Genomic DNA, 22,335 nt, shown 5'->3' with positions numbered 1-22,335 from the left:
GCAGACATTAGAGCAGAGTCAATTCGTTATCAGATCTCTTCTTTTAAATAAGGAACATCATCACTGATTCCTCCTAGTACATTTCAGATTTAAAGTCTTGTCTGATAAATGGAGAAAATCCCCACAGTAAAGTGATAAAAAAAAAAAAAAAATCTGCATCCAGGTTACAACATCTTGCGGAAAGCTCAGAAGAGCCGAGGGTTATAGCAGCAGATTAATGATCGTGGTTTTTGGAATGAGATGTGCACCAATCACACGCAACTGTAATTAGGGCAATATACACTCAGTGTAGGTAGACCTGGCTAAACTCATGCAGTCTGATACAAAAGCCATTCAATAACTCCTCCCTTCATGAGGATTATGATGTTCAGTTTCTATTGAAACTGTTAAAAGGAGCTGTGTAGCGTGTGGTGCTGTTGAACTGTACTGAATTATACAAAAAGACATTTGTATTATTTAGCCTACCCTGACTGATATACTGTAAATGGGGACAAAACAACAAAAACACCTGGCGGTATAGCACAGTACTAAACCTAACCCATCTCTCTAAAACTGAACATATAGCCTTCATGAAGGGAGCACTTGTTGCAGGGCTCTTGCATTAGACTGCTTAAGTTTAGCTGGGCATACCTAATAAAAGTGACAACTGAGTGTGTTGTGTGTTATTTATGCTCTATTGTTGACTTTGTCGTGTTACGAATCCCACTTTTTACAGCAATATCTTTCATTATTTGCCATGTACTTCTGCAAAGCACTAATGCAGCCAGGAATTCTGCACAAATGTACACAAACATGGAGGAAAGTGAACAGGACAAAGAGCAGGGTAACGCTGAACAGGAGAAGGAGCTTGTACCTAAAAGAGCGACTTCCTTCCGTCGCATTGACATGCTTGTGAAAATACAGTGTGAGTGCATCCACGGTACCTCAGGGTAATTCCCAATGGAGCATTGAATGAGCCAGTGTTGCCAGCCAGTGATGAGCTATATCCGCTACTGCAAAAACACCATATGTACTTTCAAGAATATTATCAAAAACTGAAAGAAAATCAACACTGAAAAACAAAATAACAAACACACACATCCCCCCCATCTCTGACAGCTTCAAACCCTCAGCTGACAACCCAGCACTGCCGTGGAAACACGGGGGGGGGGGGCTGAGGGGTTGGTCTTCATAGGAATACGGCACAAGGACCTCACTGCGGTGTTTATTTGCTCCAGCTCCGAACTGTTCGATCATATGCTAACGGGGGACTCTCCCCTTCAAACAACCACAGGCCTTTTGTGTGAGAAGATTATCTACCAGCGAGGAATGCTTAAACATCACCTATCACATGTGGGCCTTTGTTGTGGGAAGTGAAAATCAAGCCTGCATGTTTTGAAGCTAGATACGGGCCTGATTCACTCGACTACAACCTTCTCGGTGCCCTAATGTCTGAATGACCTAATCATCATTAGACTGATCGTGTTGTTAAAGCACAACATATAATGTGAGAAATCCACTAGCTGAATTAGCAGTGACAGTATAGATAAACCCAGATTACAGATAGTTACCCATAGCTGAAACTAGTTTCCACCAGCCTCCGTGCCTGGTTAGGCTTATAAATTCCACTTAAAACAGGAATAAGCGGATAAAATAGATGCAGGATAAACAGAGCAGGACGAATAAAACACACTGTGTGCATGTGTCTGTGTATTATGAAATGTACATGACTGTGTATGCACAATCAAGTGTGTGTGTGTGTGTGTGTGTGTGTGTGTGTGTGAGAGAGAGAGAGGGAGAGAAAGTGGAAGTGAATGTGGGAGAAGCTGGGATACATTTCAGTAATAATGTATTAGATGTGTTATTTATTATGAGGCTCTTTTCACTGTTACATATACAATACGTGCAAATCACATTTAATTTAAACATCTGTAACATGATTACACCCTAAAAATTGTTTTTGACATCCTTGTGACACAGATTTGCTTGGCGTGTGTTATGCCACACACACACACACACACACACACACACACACACACACACACACACACACACACACACACACACAGCAGTCTGCTTTTTTTTTTTTTTTTTTCTGTTAGCTGAGCTCCAGCTAGCTCAGAGCCTGACCATCACTGCTAGCGCCCTGACAGCTTCCACGCGCAGCCACCGTGGAACATGAGCCTCCCTGTATTTTCCACCGTGGCGTGACGCGTCCCTTTTTCTTTGTTTGCCCATAAAAGTGCCGCTTAGCCTTCCCACTGTACCAAACACAGCGGGGTGTGTGGGGTATGACGGCTAAAGCTAGCCCCTGGTGAAGCCCTTCCTTTCAATGAAACGTCAGTTCGCAGCCGGGCAGAAAGGCAAAAGCACAAAGACAAGAAAAATGTGACAAGGAGGCGAGGAGGTCTTCCTACATCTTCCACCTTTCTACTCACCATATCCTGCCGAAACGCCGCAGCTGGTGTGGACATACAGCCCGTGTGTCCCGCTGTGAATGTACAGTCTACGGCCTCAAACCTCTCCTGTCTTTCTCTTTCTCTCACTCTCTCCACCCGGAATGCTGTCTGCAGGACAAGAATGGGATCGTCGTGCGCATGCGCAGTGGGAGCTAGGATGATGTTGGCACTTGGAAAACTGTCGCATGGCAATGTGGAGAGAGAAAAAAAACAAAAACCATCGGTTCGTGTCTTGTATAACTCGGCGTTCAGCGACATCTACTGGACACGTTGGGCCTGTGCAGCGTGCAGCGTGCAGGTTTCCACTGATCAAGCGTATGGCACTTACACCTTTATTGTAGATACAAGTGGGCTTAAGGGGGTCAGCATGTTCACAGGTGCATTCTGGAAAATGGGAAGATGCTTAAAAACTATAGTTCATATTCATTTTGGTCACATAATGTGTGAAATCAAAACTATGAAAGGAGCAGCCCCGTGTAAGAGACTACGCTTCCCACAACACACCTTGTTTTCCTATGTACAATTCATTTCTTATCTTGTAAAAGGGCCTAAAGGTCATATACAATGTGTGTAAAGGAGGCACCCATTCTATAATCTGTTAATGAGGATGACTATATTGTCTATTAACATGAAGTATTATTCAGTACGGTGTAAAAGCTACAAAATCTTAAAAATGTCACATCATCGCCGCATAACTTCACAGTGCCACTGATGGGCCCTCTTCAGTTCCAGTGTGCTGTGACGGTGAGCCAGCATGCACAACGCCAGCTAACTGAAGGCTCTAAATCAAATTCAGCCACCATTTATCTGATTTCCACCTGTGCAGCTCCTACTGTAGCCTGCCACAAAATGTCTTCCACCAAAAAGGCTTGTTGTACTGAAAGTGTGTGAAGTTCTTCAGTTGCTTGTTCAGAAAATATCTTTCCAACGTATTAAAAGACAGCTTATAAGCACATTATCACATCATTTATTTTTAAAGATCATAGTTAACATATTACAAATAAAGCCACAATTCTAGACGTCCAAGTGTGGTTATAAAGGCGAAAAAAAATATCGCTGTGTTTTGTATCAACATTATTGTCCATATGGGAAAGAAAACAGTCTCCAAGACTGAAATACACATTTGCTTTGTCACAGGAGTCCAGGCTAACTGTTGCCCATGACATCAGGCTCATTGTGATGACTTTGCGAGCATCATATATGGTACCCACTAGATCTAGTCTTTCATAAGGGCTTCTTTTGCCTATGTAATGTGATTTCTGAACACAGTTCAAAGATGTCACATGACTCTCAAAGCATATCGAAGACCACGCACGATCCTCGTGTACCCATCTGCCCTCTGACAGCCAGGGCGCCAAGTCCACATTAAAACAGGGGAGACGTTCACTGCGGCTCTGCGTCCTCCCCAAAGGGTTCCTCGCTCTCTGAGCCGCCGTCATCCTCCTTGTTGTCGCCGCCTTCTTCCTCCTCCTCTGAGCACTCCTCGTCTTTCTCTGCAGCCGGCATCTTGATGACTATTTCGTCGTCTGCGGCGTCGTCGTCGATGACCATGGACTTCCTCCTCTCCAGGATGGAGGGGGTGCAGACCGGTGTGGTGTCCTGAAGTGGAAGAGAGGAAGCTCATTAGCCAAACACTGTCATTCTGGTACAGAGGGGATGATGCTTTTGTTTTGTTGAGTTGACACAGTATGTTGGTGGACGGGTTTTATCACGCGGCCACAGAGAGACACACGGGATAAGCTTTGTGCACCACGGTACTATAGGCGCAGTTATCTGACCCCAGGCCACTGACACACCTGGGGTCATTTTCAGTCTGAGCCGAAGCTAAACACCACATCATTAGTGCTGGCCTTACATCACTACACGTGGATGCGTTCATGGAATCAGAGGCCTTTTTCTTCTGAGGCACCTGGGCAGCCTGGAGAAGCAACAAGAACACCAAAGGTTAGTATGACGGCAAAAAAACGTGACGCTTTTGCTCTTTGAGGCCATTTTCTTATAATCTGAGGCTCCCGAAGGCAAAGTCTGATATTCGTAAATACAAATCAAATGTTTTCATCCCTTTTCCCCCCTCACATACATGCAGCTAGCTGCCATTTGAAGTCACTACTCCAATCTCCACACTTACGAAGCCGGGGAAATCGTAGTCGATGCCCTGCGCTGCGAGCCTCTTGCGGAGCTTGGACTCCTTCCGCAGGAGCTTGCCTTTCATCTTGGTGACCTGCTCTTCTGTGCGATTCTTGTTGTAGCGTGATACGGCAGGATGAGAGGGCTTCTTGAATTCCCTTTGCGAGCCGACAAACAGCTTCTCGTGCACCTTCTCTGGTGGCATGAAGTGACCTGGGAAACGGCAAGAGGCGACACGGGGCTGATGATTTTAGAGCCTTTATAGTGAGAAAACGGATACGAATCATTGTCTGACAACAGCTGCAAACAAAAAGTGTGGAAAACAGGCAAAAGAATCTATTTGCTGGAATAATTTCTGTAAGCAGATCTTAAATTCAGTTAATGCCAAATCGAGGTAGGTCACATTTCAGCATGCTTGCAGTGTGCGGATCGATGGGCAATGCTTTATCCGACTGAACACACGTGAGGCCAGGTTACCCTTCTGTCTGGGAAAACAGAAATCAAGGAGGTGATTAACACGCTTTGACGAGGTCAATACTCACATTTAATGAGTCTCTCTCCCATCAGGTAATTGTTCATGGTCTCTGCGACAATTTTGGCTACTTCGTCGCAATCAAACTCTACAAAGGCATAGCCTTTGCTTCCACCGGTCTGCAAACGTCAATGAAACAGCGTTAAAAGATTACCATAACATCTCTGCATCGTTTGTATACAGTATATTAAAATGAGTTGTCTTAGTTTTCCTTGTGCTTTTGTTGGAACATGGGTTTTATCACTCTGCCAACAGGTGAACAGGCGATAAGCTTTATGCACCACAATACTTTGGGCTCAGTTATCTGATTTCAGACCACTGTTACATCTGAGACCATTTTCAGTCTGAGCCAAAAAATTAGCAAGATCACCTGAAATTGCATAGTTTAAAATATGCTTATCAAACTACAGATGGTATCTACGCCGTGGTGGAAACCAAATGAATGAGGCTTTTCCCAGTTATATCATACATGTGTGTGTATTCAGTCATCCTCTGTGCCATCACCTTCTTACTCCTGGACAGCCGCAGCCTCAGGACTTTCCCGAACTGTTCGAAGTAAGATTTGATCTGAGGTTCAAACAGCCCGAGTGGCAGGTGGCCGACGTAAATCACTCCAGGGGTCAAATGGACCTCCTGTTTACAAAAAAAAAAAAAAAAAAAAGACAAATTAACATTTGAACATTGTGTAATACAAAGTAAGGCTCAGTTGCACATGTATTTTACGATGAGGCCTGTCAGACAAGTTATAAGCCGATATAGTTCTAGATCAACACGTAACAACCACTTTAATGAGTACATTTCATAACCACAAAGCAGGACATAATAGGAGAAGCACAGGTGTATATACTTGTGTTTAGGTATTGTGCCTACTGGCTCATTATCATTTTAGAACTGAGTCATTCTCAAGATTATAAAGCAGCACATGTGCTTCTCCTACTACAAGTCAAAATGCCTGCTGAGAAAAGGGCCCTTTGGCTTTCCCCTCATGGGTGGACTGACCTTTTATTTAAACATATTTCAGAAAAGCAACATTATTTAACCAACTGTACGGAATATTTGCGAAGCTTAAGAAGCTGCCGTTGAATTAACGAGGCAACGGCAGCAAATTCTGATATCAATTCGCGTTTTTTTGCAGGACCACGCTTCGGTCTCGACCCACCTTGTTGGATTTCTTCTTCTTCACCTCCTGCACCTTCTTCTTGAAGTCGGACTCCTGTTTGGGGTTTAAAGCCAGCAGTTCTTTAGCCGGCTTAGCGGCCGTTTCCGCTTTACTTTCAGTCATTTCGAATTAAATAACGACACAAAACATAAACTGTAAAGAGAGGAAAACAACACGGTGGACCAGCTCTCCACTGACCACGTTGGTGTCCTCATCCGGCCGTCACACGTGGTGACGACCAAAGAAGTGCGGAGGGAGGGTCTGCTGAGAGCGGTTATGTACAGTGGGGCGCTCCGCACAGCGCCACCTACAGGCGGGGAGGGTGAACTCTGCTACAACAGTGGCAGCAATCGACGCTACTGCAGCACATCAACTTAAAACAGGTCTGGAAGCCTTTTCCTGAGTCTTGAATCACTATTTACGTATATTTTTAGAATTAGTGAGTGTTTTGTAATTCATTATTATGAGTTATGATTACATCTTGATTGTTCAATTGTATCTCATAAAAAATGCTTATTATTTTCTGTATATATATACTGTATATAATAACATTATACTGCAATGTATAAGACCTTAAGTATATTAATTTATAACATGATTAGAGCGTTTGAAGTCAATTTCTTATTTTTTTTTACTAGCTCTTTGAATTATTATAGTTTTATCCTATTTCTAATTATTCCATGTGACTTAGTGTTTCATAATTATGAAAGGACATCCAACTTTCAATTTTTTTTCAGTGAAGGAAACTGGCTACCATTAAGAAATCTACTAATGAAGCAAAAAAATACAACACACACACGCACGCATAAAAAAATAGGAGTAATTTGAATTAATTAGTCCTACTGTTATTTGTGAAATAATGTTTCAGTGTAGCAGAAGGAAGGGAAGGAGGAGCAGAAGAGGAGGTGGAGAGAGTATATATAAGGGGGTGGAGTGTTTACCAGTAAAATAATTAGGTGAGACCGATGTTGGATAGAGATCAGCAGTGCAACACAGCAACATCAGTAGCTCTGAATTCATGACATGGCAAGAAAAATCATCTACTTCACCGTGAATGGGAGACCAGAGCAGGCTGAGTTCCCAGTGGATTGTCCTGCCCAGGATGTTAAAGGTAGGAGCAGAAAATTATTAAAACGTTATATTGGAAACCGTATGTATTAATATCTGCACCTTTAATACGATGTTGTTTTAACTTTGTCAATGTTTACCATAATTTTACACAAATGGAAAGAGAAAGAAGGTAAATATAATGTGAATATCTCATCTGATCTGGACTCTGCATAAGCAGTCATTCAATGAAAAATATCCTAACAACTATAAAAAATAAAAAAAAAAGCACACACCAGTCATTGCACAAGCAAATGAAAGACTTGTGTAAGTGTTACAGAGGCTGTCTGAGCTACTGACAGCGACGCAGCTGCCGCTGACAGCTCCTCACTTGCCACACCGGCCTCACGTTGTTTTATGTTCGCTTTGTTTCAAGTGGCGAGGAAGGCGAAAGAGACCATTTCTCATACATAATGTTAATGAGCACAAGTTTTCCAGCCACAGTTGTTATTGTTATTTGGATTTAACATTAACATGTTTATTGCATCGTTGTTATCTAACTGGACAGTCTGCATGCCCCCTTTTGCAGTCCTGCAGAAAAGTGGTTCCCCTTCATATTAAGGCACAATTTAAAAGGTTTCATTAGTGTCAATAAACCGTTTATAAATGTTTAAAGACCAGTTACGAGCCACGATCAAGAGCAATGTTTGCCAAGTTAGGACAAATCCCATTGGCCTGCATTTAGTCTTTCTGTTTAGGAATAATGACTTTATAGATGTTAATCTGTTAATAAATGCTTAAAAGTTGCTTTAAATGGATTTTGGTCCAGGTCCTCTGTAGACCTTCTCCAGAAGGTAATAACACTATAATACAAAATGACAGTGTTGACGTCAAATAGCCATTGGTTTGTCATGGGTCTTTCTAGAACATAAGCATCAAAGTTGTGTGTTCCAATGGACTTTTAAACAAGGGTCAATAGAAGTGCAGTGTGAATCATATAGCCCCGGGCTTAGCTTAAGCCTGGCTTAATGTGCGTGCTAAGGATAGCCCTGGGCCAGGAAAGCACAGTGCGAAAAGCACTGTAAAAACTGTAATAGTGCTTTCTCAGAGCATAGTGTGAAATGAGCCATTCCTTCCAGATTTGTTCCGCTCTGCAGCCGAGGCAGGACCCCATGACATCCTGAAGCTGTACAATCCCAAAGGCAACATCATCAACATCTCCCCGAGCCTGGAGCCCAACGGCCCAAACTCCTGCTACAAGCTGGAGGTCGTGGCCGCCGACTGCAACAGTGAGCCGTTAGGTATCTTTAACTTTGCACCATGGAGGTCACCGTGCTTGGTTTTATTTAAAGACTGTTAGCAGTCTCCCTCTTTTCTTGTCATCATTCAGGTATGGAGCTTGCTGGTGCACTAGGATTTGACCTCTCATCCATGGAAAAAAGGTAGGCATGGTCAGAAATAAGACGTGTAAGGACGTACTTAATGATATTCTTGAGGAAATGTGTAATTTATGTGTAATGTGAAAGGTGAAAAACTCAGCAACAAGCAAAAAATCCTGCATTTGGATTTATTATACACTGTTGCCCATAAAGTTGGAATAATTTTGTTTTCCCCCAATGTTGTTAAAGCCTGAATCCACAGTTTGCAAAGGTTAATTGTGGTTTAAGTTTCACTGTGATATGTTTGGAAGAGTTTGATCAATAAAGTTGAGAAGATATACACTTTATTTATCAAGAATAAATCACATTGTCACAATCATTTCATGAGAAGAGTTAAAAAACATTTTATTCCAACTTTATGGGCAACAGTGTACCTTGACCAAGCAGGCCAGATAGACAGTGTGAGACTAAGAATTTGAGACTTTGTACAGCACAGACCAAAGATACAGATGGTAACTCACTGCTGGTATGTGACTTCAGACTGCAGGGCCTAGAGAAGAAAATCCTGATCGAGGCTGGAGAGACTCCTGCAGTTGTGTATGAGATGAAGAAACAGGTGGATTCTTTCCGGGAGAAACTGGAGGTACGGACGAAGCACTTAAAAGCTGCTCATGAAATTTGGGTACAAGAACAAGGAATGTATTAATATGCCAATACATCTGCATAGGAGCTTTTTTTTTTTTTTAAATTCCCGTCAGAAAACAAACTCTAACCTGAGCCAACAGCCGTAAAAAGGTGTCTATGTCATATAAAGTGGGCTTATATGACTCCAATTAAGTCGCTTGGTCGGCTCACCACGTGGACTGAAATATCTCCTAATTACTGGGTAGATTTCCATAAATGTTGATACAGACAGATTTATGATCCCCAGATGGAGAATTCTACTGACTTTGATGACCACTGTCCCGCCAGCAGCTGACACGTCAATTATCCTGGGAAACATCTCAGCATGTACATGATGGTTTCCCATCAGCTTTGCTTCTGTGCAGACATTCCTGGTTCTCAAACAACGCACAATACTCATTTTGTGACCCCCTTACTTTTCCCCCAGTGAAACCATGACAATGATCTTGGTGGTTTTGAGTGAAATATCTCGAACAACTATTCATTCAACTTCATCCTCACTCTTTTTCAGAGCGTAGAGCATCTGAGCTGGCTGGGATTGTTTAAAGACCTGTCGGAAGGAACCCACAAGCCCTCCCCATTCTACCACAAGAGGAGCCTTCATAAAACCAGGACAGAGTGTGAGCATGTGCGGGAAAAGTTTCTTCAAATGAGGCACGTTCGCATGCAAAGCTCACATACAGAAAAAACTACTGCCCCTCCATATATGTTGCATCTTTGAATATGTAGTACATTAATGCTAAAGGTAAATAGAATATTCTAGTTACCTTGTGTACATTTTGTATATTTGTATTTTATTTTATTTCTTATTTTTTCCTTTTCACTGGAGTTCTCAATTGTTATTTTCGATTTTCTGATGTAGCTGTTGTGTATATGTGATTTTCCCCTTTGGGGGATGAATAAAGGTGCATCTTATCTTATCTTATGTTACGTTGTCGCCTTTGCAGCTCCCTGGAGGTATCAGAGGAAGTGCGGCAGTATCTAAAGACCCCAACCTTTGATAACTGGTAAGTTTTGATTTTGGCCTGTATGAATCTCAGGTTTTTTTTAATGTCACCTGCGGCAACATGATGTGCTGGTCGTCTGTGTGCCTGTGTGATCATGAATAACCAACCAGTGCACCTGGTTCCTCAGCTAATGACACTCGCGCCCTACAAGCACCTCTGACGTGTTTCTGAAGAGGGAGGGAGCCGTGACCCTTTTCTTCTGATCGACACTCATTTCAATATGAATGGGCCTGCTGAGGGCCCATATATCACAACAAGGTCTTCATAAAAGGCTTAATCAACACACGGTATTTGAAGTGGGCTTCATGAGGAGGAAGTACATGCTGCATTCGCTCAGGCTTGGTCAGCGTTTCATTTGTTCAAAAGCTTTTAAAGCAAACCCACAATGAGGGCGATGGATGGATACTCGCTTTTACACACGGTACCGAACAAGAACTGAAGCTTGGTGCGTCCCATAATCATTGTGATTTACAGGATTCCTTTGAAACCTTGATAAAATATGCTTTTCTTTGTTTCCTGCTTTGTAGGCATGAAGGTGTTACAATGGTTAACACTGGCATCACTCTACTTTTTTGTTATTAGCCACAAAAAGACCAAACCAATAATGTGCCCATTATTCAACGTTCTTTCACTTATCAGCCCCATCTGTGGCACTCAGCCCCAATCCATTCACACTGAAGACAGACAGCATTAAAAAACAGTCGGACATTGTCGCCATTGTCATGTTGCATCCTTAGAAGTTGAATTATTCTCCACCTCCACTTATGATATGATTCACATCAAATATTTCAGATAACAGCTCGTCACTCCAGCACATCCAAATTAAACAGGAGCTGAACTCTGAAGGATGGTGTTGTGTATTTTGTGTGTGTGTGTCTGTGCAGGCAGTGGGAGGACGCAGAGATCATGGTGCTTCTGCAGGTCATGTACACAGATTTAGATTTCATAGCGATCTTCAACATTGAGCCTGAAGTACTGCAACAGTTCCTGTTTGAGGTCTATCGAAGATACAACAACATCCCCTTTCATAACTTCAAGCACTGCTTCTGTGTTACCCAAATGGTGAGTGTGTGATCGTGTGTGTGTGTGTGTGTGTGTGTGTTAGAGGCAAGTTTTATCAGAGCAAACCATCAAGAGCCAAATTGTGTCTGTAATCATGAAATGATTGAATTAAACCATCACATTGGCTAACTAGTGAAGGACATGGCAGAGAGGTGACTCCATCATGGACAGCTCCAAAGGACAGGCACTTACCTCGACACATTCATCAAGGATGGCGCTTGATGGTTTGAATTCTTGCCTTTAACACTTCTTTAACCAGAATTAACACCTCACAGGTTACACCTATGGCATCCATGTATCCAAGTGGTAGCGAGCATTGAATAATGTGGCCATATGGCCATAATATGTCCTTGTGAGGTCGAAGTGACCTGTGACCATCAAATTCTAATCAGTTCATCCTAAAATCCAAGTGGACATTTCTGCCAAATTTGAAGAAATTCTCTCAGAGCATTCCTGAGATATCTGCTTCAAGAACGGGACAGATGGACAACCAGAAAGCATAATTCCTCCGGCCACAGCTGTTGCCAGCACAGAGGATGAATATGTTTGATATCATTAAAGGATAACTTATTAAAAGATAACGTGGTCCGTCTTTTTTGCATATTTTGGGTTTGAAATGACTGGTAGATACAAAAACTTGAATGGTTTGAATTGGTCTAGTAGATCGTCTCTGCCAGCAGCCAAAGAAAGGGCAGCGAACGAGCTGTGAAGGCTGCAATTCAATCCTTCAGGACAGTTGTGCCCCACTTCAACTACCGTACAGACAGAGCTCTATCTTTGTGGGCATCCTTTCCACAATGTTGTCAAACGCTCCGTGGCAAAAATCAAGTACTTTTAGTGGCCATTGCGCCAGGAGCAGATGCCCCAAATAATAAAGTTAATGGACCTTTTCCAAAACCAGTGCTGTGCAAGTTCACATTTCACAACAACTAGCTCAAAGTTTAGTTCTCACAGGGATTCAAGTAAGTTCACGTTCATAGTTCACAATTTTTAATTATGAACATAGTTCACAATCCCAAAAAATGAACTAGTTTGCATTTATTTCCTATGAGATTCGTCTCTTGATTCTACAGTAGTGAACCATAATTCGTTTAGTTTAGGAATTGGGCAGTAGCGATGATTGGGGGCTGGGATGGTGGGCAGGCAGAGGTTCCATTGACAAAGAATAGTTTGGAGCTGCTGAAGAAAAACATGGAGGTAATGTTAGAAAAATGCTGCGACTTTGACTTTGGTGGAGGACCTCTGTGGCTGCTGGTTCCATCCTGTGCTTCACTGTTTCTTCACCTGTGAGCAGATGTATGGTCTGATCTGGCTGACCGACCTGAGGAGTAAGATGGACAGCAGCGACCTGCTGATCATGCTGACCTCTGCGGTCTGTCACGACCTCGACCACACAGGATACAACAATGCCTATCAGGTAAATTAAATTCCCCTACTGTGCTTGTGCACACAGTCTGGGTCAATAAAAACAGTGAATTCTCCAGTTGTATCAATATAACATTTAAAGATTATGTAGGATTTAGGGGGATATATTGGCAGAAATAGAATATAATATTCAGAATTATGTTTCTTCATCATATCACTGTAGTCACTTGAAAATAAGAGTTGTGGTTTTGTTAGCTTAGAATGAGCCCTTCATATCTACAAAGGGAGCGGCCTCTTCCACAGAGTTTGCCATGTTGCACTGCCATGTTTCTACAGTAGCCTAGGATGGACAAACAGGGCATTTTGAATTTTTATATTAGTGGCAGCTTGAACTTTGGTGGCACAAATGCACCAATTGAAAGGTGAAAAAGGAAGAAGAGGAATTCCATTTTGTGTTTCAGAACCCAAAGTTCGGACAAATGGCAGATCACACTTCTGTCGCAAGAAAAAGCGGTGGAGTGTGAACCCTCATCTGCCTTCTCCCACTCCACTTAATGCTAATCACAAGCTCTAAACTGATGTCTGACCATCTTTCAGATCAATGCTCGGACTGAACTTGCTCTCCGCTATAACGACATCTCTCCACTGGAGAACCACCACTGTGCTGTGGCGTTTGAGATCCTGGAAAAGGTAATGATGACAACTTTGCTGTTTTGTTTAAAACTTTTTTTTCTAAGCGACCATGAAAAATACATTTCAGTTCAGGGATTTGAACTAACTTGAACAAGAACGTAGCCTGTCATCATAAGATGGAGCCTGTCAACTATGCAGTCGGTGACAATGAACCACAGATTTACTTTTTTGCAGACAGAGAGCAACATCTTCAGAAATCTGTCCATGGATCAATACAAGCGGATAAGGGAAGGGATCATCAAGTGAGATCATCTTTCTGATTCTCTTGGCATGCACATTTCCCCGTGTTATTTAGTCATGACAGCACATCAGCGTGGTTTTTATTCTTTCATCACTGCAGATGCATTCTGGCCACTGACATGACGAGGCACAATGAGATTCTCAACAAGTTCAAGTCCATCCTGCCGGCTTTTGACTTCACCAACAAGGACCACAGAGATGTGGTAAGCAGAGAGAAAATATAAACACAGAGGAACGGGACACTGCAGCCATGTGGTCAATGCACAGAGGCAGTGAGAAATTCATGCAACGAAAACATCCTCATACTCTAATTGTCAAATACAGCAGTGCAACGTCCAGATAGACTTTCAAAATAAAGCTTGCTGAGAAACATATCAACATTGTATGCGTTTTGGATGTGCAGGAAAGGAAGGTGATCATTGTCATCATGTAACATTAGTCAGGTAACCCTCATCGTCATAGTAACAACAATAAAATGTGCCACAGTTTGGTTAGGTTTGGGCACCAAACCTACTTGGTAAGGTTTATGAAAAGATAAAATACATTATGATAGAATAAGTAAATTAGTTATTTATGTTAAGTTACTGTGTAATGTTGCCGTTGACTACTGGTTTCATATAGACTTTTCTCTTTGATGGCACTTGGAAACACTAAAGGCTAAAGGAGCACGTCCAGAAATGATGCTAGAAGGGAAACTACAGCGTCATAGTGAGATTGGGTCGCATTTAAATTAATACTCTGTAAGCGTTATTGTCCAATTTTTATTTTGCATTGCATTTTAGAGTTTTATGAAGAGAGGACATTATTTTAAGGAACAACCTTTTATTTATATTTTTCTTACTATTGGTTGTAATTGTATCCAGTGTTACACTTAAAAACTCACGTACACTGGGACCACTAATCCATGACTGTTTCAGTGGAAACATAGACTAACAGCATATACCTGTCTTTCTCTCGTATTTAACACGTCCACTATCTGATTTTTTTCCACCTTGTGTGTGCAGCTGATGATGATTCTGATCAAAGTGAGCGACATATCCAACGAGGCACGGCCCATGGAGGTGGCTGAGCCCTGGTTGGACTGTCTTCTGCAGGAATTCTACAACCAGGTAACTAAGCCCCATTACACGTAAAGACAATTCATACTGTAGCAATGGCTGAATATTAATTTCACAACTATAGAGGGTTGTTTCCATTTTTTATCATATAATCAGACCTTCTTCCCAAATGAAATATGTGTGTTCAGTGGGGAAAAAATGTATTCAGATCCTTAAAGTACTAATACCACACTGCAAAAATACTCTATAAACTTGATACACTTTTTTTTCTTTTCTTTTCTTTTTTTTTAATGACTGAAATAGTTAATAAAAATAGTTTCCAAATAATCCTCTGTGGTTACATTCCAACGTTGGTGTTCTAGTAATTCAAAACCTTGTAAGACACAACCTAATGCTTTCTGATTCAGGCGTAACAAAGCTAATTGAAATAGACAAAATCAAAAGTTACATACCTTTATGTATAACCATTCATTCCAACTGTGTTGTCTATGTGCCCTCAGAGTGATGTGGAGAAGTTAGAGGGTCTTCCAGTCACCCCCTTCATGGATCGGGACAAAGTAACGAAGCCTTCATCTCAAACAGGCTTCATCAGATTCGTCCTTTTGCCTCTGTTCATCGAGCTGGCCAACCTCTTCCCCTGCTTGGAGGTAACTCATGGGTTCCTCTGGGAAATGAAGCATTACACGTGGACAGGGAAAGTTTTTCTTACTTTCACATTTCTATTCATTCTTCATTCATTCTGCAGCAACACATTATCAAGCCGGTGCGGAAGGCTCTCGATTACTACACAGAGATGGAGAAAGCACTGGAGAGGGAGAAACAGAACCGGGCCGTGGCCACACAGAGCACAGCTGACAGCCAGACGAACGCTGGGCCTGAAGCCTCGAAAGGAGACGCACAGTGAACTATGGTGGACGGCACATTTAAGGACTTCTATAAAGATTGTATAACTTTATACTGATTTAAATGTATGTGTATGAGTGGGCTAAGCACAAGTTCTATATGCTGTTCTAAGCAGTTTTTGTTGTAGTTTTGTGTATGCAGTATTAAATGTAATGTTATGAGGTTGATCCTAACCTTTACTTTGTGATTCTACTGTAGAGCTCAACACAAATTGTCATCAGTAATATATTTAGGGCCCCAGCACCAAGCGGTGCGAGGACCCTACTGAAATGCAAGGAATTCTTCTTCTTCTCCTCCTTCTACATCAACGATAAAAAGTTTTTAAGGGCGTGGCGAGCTGTCAAACCTCAGTGTCTCGCCATGAAACAGGAAGTTGTTAATAATTAGACTCTACATGATCCAATCAGCACCAAACTTGACATGTTTGATAAAAGTCCCGGCCTGAAGATGTCTACATGTCAATGTTCATTCACAGTCATAGCGCCACCTGGTGGTGACAGGAAATGCTATGTTTTATGCTATGATGTCTCAAGACCAGCCAGTTGACCAGATCCACTTCAAATTTGGTCAGGAAAGTAGTGAAGTAGTAGTAGTAGTAGTCGTCAAAAGGCATTGCCCTGGCGACGCAACGGATTTCGAACGCATGAGCATTAAAAGTGCAGTAACTCCACTCTACAAGATCCTATCTTCACCACATTTATACTGTTTGATGACTGTTCAGCTCTGAAGACATGCACATGCTATTTGAACCATAGCGCCACCAAGTGGCGGGAGGAAGTGCATGTTTTATTCTCAGACGTCTCTCTCTCAGCAGGTTAACCACAGCCACCTCAAATTTGGTCCAAACATTCCCAAGACGTGGATGATACAAAGTTATGAAGCTCTTGAGGTTTTGTCAAACACCGTCACCGTGGCAACACCTCGCAGATCCCCTCCCTCCTGTGGGCTCTCCTGTCATCTTTGACTCTTGCACAACGGCAACCAGGACTACAATCCACAAACTGGCATTTTCACCTGTAGCGTACCAGGGATCTACTATTTTGCTTACCATGTCCACTGCAAAGGAGGTGATGTGTGGGTGGCCCTGATGAAGAACAATGAGCCAGTAATGCACACATATGATGAACACAAAAAGGGCTTGCTGGATCAGGCATCCGGGTTCGCTGTACTCCCGTGACGACAAGGCGACTCTGTGCGTGTGCAGCTGCCATCTGACCAGGCTGCAGGACTTTATGCTGGTCCATATGTCCACTCCACATTTTCTGGATATTTATCGTAGCCAATGTAAGAAATGTGTACAAGGAAAGGTGATAGCAATGAACGGTAAATGTTACCATATTTATGGTAAAAGCAGTCTCAAAGGTACAAGGTAGGTCAAGTGGACTGGTTTACAATGAGTGGTGGAAGAATAATATCTTTAGATATAGTAGCAACATACTTCATTGAATTATTCTTTCCATTACATACATCTCTATTTACATACATTAATGGAGTCTCAGAACAATGGACAATAGTGCACAGCATTAAATGGGAAGCTGCTGTGCCTAAAGTATGTGAATTTTTGTCTTTGTCGCCATGATTGGTCAGATATTGGTTTAATAAAGCAATAAAAACCTTTGTCTGGACTTGATTTTCGTCACCATCACAATTTCAACTATATTTACATGCTGCTTACAACTGACACCATCCCTTTAGCGCTTACTTTCACAATCATTTTGATGTTTTGTAGCAAATAGGTGACACAAATGGCATGATTGTACATTTTGTCTACAGTAAATATATGATCCCAAAGGTGTGCAGAGAATGTTTAAAGTTAAGTAATAATTTCACATCAAAAGATTTGTAACCCATGCTTTTTATATCGTAGCTGTATGAAAAAAAATTGCATTGCACATTCAATTTCACATTTTGTTGAGGTGGATATGACCTGCGTGTGTACTCTTTAGGTCCTGTGGAAATGAACAACAAACACCGCGCGAAAACAAGCTCCTTTGCTGAAGGTCAGAGGAAGTGGAAATGTAGCAGACTGTAGTTACCTTTGCCTCACAGGAGGCGCCCTTTAGCAGCAAAGTCTTAATGCATTCAACATACGATTGTCTCCTCTGCAGCAGCTGCATCATCATGTACGAACACGGACTCTCCAGACTCCTCAGCTCTTTAACCACAGCGTCGTGAGACAGGACCGCAACATGCAGCGCAGTAAGGCCTGCACACAGAGAACAGCACAGCAAGTGGAGCAAACTTAATCTGAACTTTACTTAACTGTTAGAGTACTAGTGGAGGACTCGGTAGGCCCCTGTTACTTGACTGTGTTATATTGTAAACACTAGCAGTTACACCTGGGATATAATAAATCTTAAGGTAGTAACATTTCAGTACAATATCTCCAGTGTGAAAAATAAAGATCACCAACAACTGTGTTTATTTCCCTACAGGTCACAAGGGGGCGCTGTGGTTCCTGCCTATTGATTACCATTTCACAGTCAAGATCATCCTCAATTTCAGGAGTACGATTGGATTTAGAGGTGGTGATCTTTTCAGAACGATGTGTGGACTGAACAAAATAACCCTGACCTACATGCAGCTGACATGTGCTGCATAGCGGCCACATTTAAAATATGCAACACAGAATGGGGGGGCATGCACTACACAGTCATTGGCCAGTACCAAAGGGGCAGAACCAGGCATACCAGATGCAAAGCCGTCTCTCTCACTCACATACAGATGAAATGGTCGCGTATAGTCCGGCAGACCCAAAGCCGGGGCTGAAACCAAAGCAGTCTTCAAATCCACAAAAGCCCTGTGCATACTGTCCGTCCACTGCACTACAGTGTCCACAGCAGCATAATCACAAATCCAGTGTCTGCAGTAGTTAGTCATGCCTAAGAAAGAAAGCATTTCCTTCTTAGATTTAGGAGGTGGCATATTAGTAAACACCTTCAGTCTTTCAGAGGATACCAGCCGCTGACCTTCCCACAGAACATGACCCAGATATGTGACCTCTGGACTGCAATATTGTAGCTTCGCCAGAGAAGCTCGATGTCCATGCTCAGTCAGTCTCTTTAGCAGCAGCACAGAGTCAATATGACAAGCCTCCTTAGAGGGAGACGCAACCAACAAATCACCAGCGTGTTCCAGGAGAGTACTTCCCCCAACCAAATGCAGATCTCCCAGGTCACGTCTCACTGCGGACGCACACACTGTTGGACTTTCACAAATCCCAGTGGCAGCCTGCTCCAAGTGAACTGGCGTGACTTAAATGTGAATGCAAACAGATACTGGCTTTCCGGATGCAAAGGAATTGAGAAAAACACAGAACTCAAATCAACGACTGTGTAGCACTTTGAATCTGGGGGCAATGAAGCCAAAATAGAATTTGTGTCTGGTACAATTGGAGCTTTAGGCACAACAATATTATTGATAGCTTGCAAATCTTGAACAAATCTCCATTCATCAGGACGATTAGGTTTTGGAACGGGCAGAATAGGAGCGTTATACAGGCTCTTTGCTTCCACCAACACTCCTTGATCCAGGAGGGACTGATATCATATTGAGCAACAGTGGCAGGAAGAACTCCCCTTTAACCGGAAGAAACCTGGAACAGACCTAGGCTTTCTGTCAGGGTCCATGTTGGGTGGAGGTTGGACAGAGAGAGACACAAACAGCAACCAACATACTAACAGCGACCATAGCACTATAGGAGTGTGACTAATAAATTAGCAATATGGTAATATTGAAAAACGTGATGAGTGGCCGACGATCCGCAGCAGTGATTCATGAAGCCAGAGAACCACAGCAGCAGGACCAGGACCAGGATCCACAGGAACCTGAGAACCACAGCAGCAGGACCAGGATCAGGATCCACTGGAACAGACATTAAGCTGTAACAGGATGTGATGGTCAATGGTATCAAAAGCAGCACTCAGGTCTAACAAGACCAGGACAGAGAGGAGTCCTCTGTCTGATGCCATAAGGAGGTTGTTTGTAACCTTCACCAGTGCTGTCTCTGTGCTGTGGTTCGCTCTAAAATCTGACTGAAAATCCTCAAATAGACTATTGAAACTTAGAAAATTACACAGCTGATTGGCTACAACTTTCTCCAGGATCTTGGAGAGGAAGGGAAGGTTGGATATAGGTCTATAATTGGCTAATACACCTGAATCAAGAGTAGGCTTTTTCAGGAGAGGTTTAATTACTGCCACTTTAAAGGACTGTGGTACGTAGCCTGTTAGTAAAGACTGATTGATCATATCCAGTAAGGACATGCTGATTAAGGGCAGGACTTCCTTAAGTAACCAACCAGCCAGGAAAGTTTAGCAATAACTCTATAGATCTAGTAACTATGGGTGTTAATCATTCACAAAAAATTGTTTGTCATGGACTGTTTCCAATCAGTTTAAACACTCCCAAAACACGTCAGGATACATATGATGAAATTCCACAAAGTTTACTTGGAATCTTATAAAAAATATCTGCATTAATAAACAGTATTGCTGATCAAATACACATATCACAACAGTGTCCAGGCATTAAGCAGGTCTTAACTAGCTTAGCCACGTAGCTAATATAATAAAGGCAGGACTAACATGGTCTAAAAGACAACCAGCAATTCACTAACTTAGCAAAGCAATTAGCATCCAGCAGCACTTATAATCATGCAAACACAAAATAACTGGATGGCTTCATGTCATTAGATGAATATTACTCACAGACGTTGCTTTAGCACAGAGGGAAAATGAAGAATAACATCTAAACCGAGGAGCTGACAACTGCTCATGATCAATGTCCCATCACAATGACATCCAATCACCACATGATGAACTTATTTTCTGCTTCCTACTTCTTGCTTCCTGCTTCCCGCTTCCTGTTTCCTGCTTCCCATTTCCTGCTTCCTGTTTCTAGGTTGCTATGGTTACAGCAATAACATATCACACTGAACTGGATTTCTGACTGAAACTTATTTCTGGGGGCATAACAAATGTAATAAATAATTTTCAGGGAGTTCATTCCACAGTGCAGGTAGAAGTTTGGGTTCAGGTGTTTTGCATTTTTGAGGACACAGCGCCCCCTTGTGTCCTGTAGGAGTAACTATTTATCAATGTTCCTCCACTCGTTTTCTCTTTTTCACTGTTTTTTCTTTTTATTTATGAATATGTGTTATAAATCAACTTAATGATATTGTTCAAGGAAATGAAATAGCTAAAATTAACTTTTGAATAAAAATGGTGTACTTTAATGACTATGTAAGAATTTACAATGTTTCACACAGTGATTGTGCATGTTCCATCATTGATACAACAAATTTGTTTTAGATGAGCTTTGACTCATATTGCGCTCACATTGAAATGTCTCTCTTGCATTTATTTTTATGTTTGTGTTTATTCTGATATTTACAATGAAATAGTTTTCTTTTGTCATCATGTGTTACATTATTTTAAGGACTTTGTTCTTTTTTGGCGTTCCATGATAAACAGTGATGAACACTGTGTTTTGCAAAACATTTTTAAATAAAGATTTCCTGTAACATTACCATGTAAGACATCATTTAACGTTTTCTGCACCATGTGCGCAAAGTAATTGTAATAAGCTCTTTGATGTTGTTTACATGCCATAGTTACTAATGTAATTCTAAACACAACATAAAGCTACACACAAGTTATTTGTCCATTTAAGGTTCTTCAAACACTAGAGGGCACCACAAGCTCAGAAATACTAAAATCATCACAGTCTGTGAGTGCCCAGAATAAAACTAAAAACAGATACAATATTTATTTTGTCTTTTGTGCTGCAGTGTCCAAGACCAGTCAACAAGATCAGGATAGCTAGTTACATTTCAGAAAATGTATGTTAAAGTAAATCTTAATTCACTTTTAATGCCACTGGATGCTAAATCACATGAAATGAATCACTGCTTTCAAAGTGAACTTAATAGGATAAGTGAATTGTTATGCAACTTATTTAAATATATGGCACAAGACCATGATATGAGTATTATAGTTTGACATCTTGCATACCACAATAACAATAGACAGATGGTTATGAGTGAACAAGAGGGTGGAGGAGGACGGTGCATTCCCTGTTGCAGGCAACAGACAGCCACATCGACACGCAATAGAAGAATTACCACCTCTGTAGATGATGGACTGTCTGACTTGTAGTGTCATCTGTGATTTGGATGGTTAACAGAGCCATTTCTCTGTTTCTTGATTGCACACAAAAGCTCCTATAGGGGTGTTGCAGATGGTGTGTTATCATGTAGGTCATGATGATTAGTGAGGTGTGGAGCCCGTTACTGGATATGTATGTTACTTTCTGGTCTGTCTGAGTTCAGGTTCTTGGCCTCAGAAGACAGGGAAAGTCTGTGTCAAGCTGATGTCAGTGCTGCAGATAGCGCAACAAGTAGCAAATGTCTGTAAGAGATTGTATATCTGCACTTAAAGAGAGGAAGACTTTAGACACCAAAAATCTAAGGATCTCTTCAATTTTAATATGTGTCTTTAAGCCTAATAAAATGACATACATATGACATACAACACAGGACCGAGATAGATTTGACATCTGCAAACAATAGATTTGCTCACGAGATCCACTAAGTTCACCAAATATCTCCACACTGTTTCATCTGTGAAGCCCTTAGTAAG

General features: G+C 41.8%; 3 protein-coding genes and 2 non-coding genes across 5 annotated transcripts in view; 1 reads left to right on the top strand and 4 right to left on the bottom strand.

Moving 5' to 3' along the window:
* The window catches only part of clasp1a (cytoplasmic linker associated protein 1a), a 74,351-nt gene extending 71,838 nt beyond the window's left edge, over positions 1 to 2,513 (bottom strand). The window contains exon 1 of the mRNA XM_070838555.1: positions 2,418 to 2,513. The gene's annotated coding sequence lies outside the window, so the exon portion shown is untranslated. The remainder of the gene's footprint in view (positions 1 to 2,417) is intronic.
* Positions 2,514 to 3,394: 881 nt separating this feature from the next.
* nifk (nucleolar protein interacting with the FHA domain of MKI67) lies at positions 3,395 to 6,476 on the bottom strand. The gene is made up of 6 exons (XM_070838047.1): positions 6,257 to 6,476; positions 5,602 to 5,730; positions 5,108 to 5,216; positions 4,567 to 4,778; positions 4,294 to 4,356; positions 3,395 to 4,037 (listed from the first exon to the last, which is right to left on the bottom strand). Exons 1-6 carry the CDS (start codon positions 6,377 to 6,379, stop codon positions 3,822 to 3,824), a joined length of 852 nt encoding a protein of 283 aa, XP_070694148.1. The 5' UTR covers positions 6,380 to 6,476; the 3' UTR covers positions 3,395 to 3,821.
* On the bottom strand, positions 4,125 to 4,255 carry LOC139208965 (small nucleolar RNA ACA64). The gene has a single exon (XR_011585204.1). It is a non-coding gene; the product is annotated as a small nucleolar RNA ACA64 (small nucleolar RNA).
* On the bottom strand, positions 5,316 to 5,445 carry LOC139208964 (small nucleolar RNA ACA64). The gene has a single exon (XR_011585203.1). It is a non-coding gene; the product is annotated as a small nucleolar RNA ACA64 (small nucleolar RNA).
* Positions 6,477 to 7,279: 803 nt separating the features above from the next.
* On the top strand, positions 7,280 to 15,695 carry LOC139208611 (high affinity cGMP-specific 3',5'-cyclic phosphodiesterase 9A). Its single transcript, XM_070838333.1, has 14 exons — positions 7,280 to 7,367; positions 8,443 to 8,592; positions 8,694 to 8,745; positions 9,223 to 9,325; positions 9,878 to 10,020; positions 10,314 to 10,373; positions 11,258 to 11,435; positions 12,730 to 12,852; positions 13,398 to 13,490; positions 13,668 to 13,735; positions 13,834 to 13,936; positions 14,738 to 14,842; positions 15,292 to 15,438; positions 15,537 to 15,695. Exons 1-14 carry the CDS (start codon positions 7,280 to 7,282, stop codon positions 15,693 to 15,695), a joined length of 1,572 nt encoding a protein of 523 aa, XP_070694434.1.
* Positions 15,696 to 22,335: the final 6,640 nt, after the last annotated feature.

The sequence above is a fragment of the Pempheris klunzingeri genome, chromosome 10 (assembly GCF_042242105.1).
Source record: "Pempheris klunzingeri isolate RE-2024b chromosome 10, fPemKlu1.hap1, whole genome shotgun sequence".
NCBI classification, from domain to species: Eukaryota; Metazoa; Chordata; class Actinopteri; order Acropomatiformes; family Pempheridae; genus Pempheris; species Pempheris klunzingeri.
This window is presented reverse-complemented; position numbering and strand designations above follow the sequence as displayed.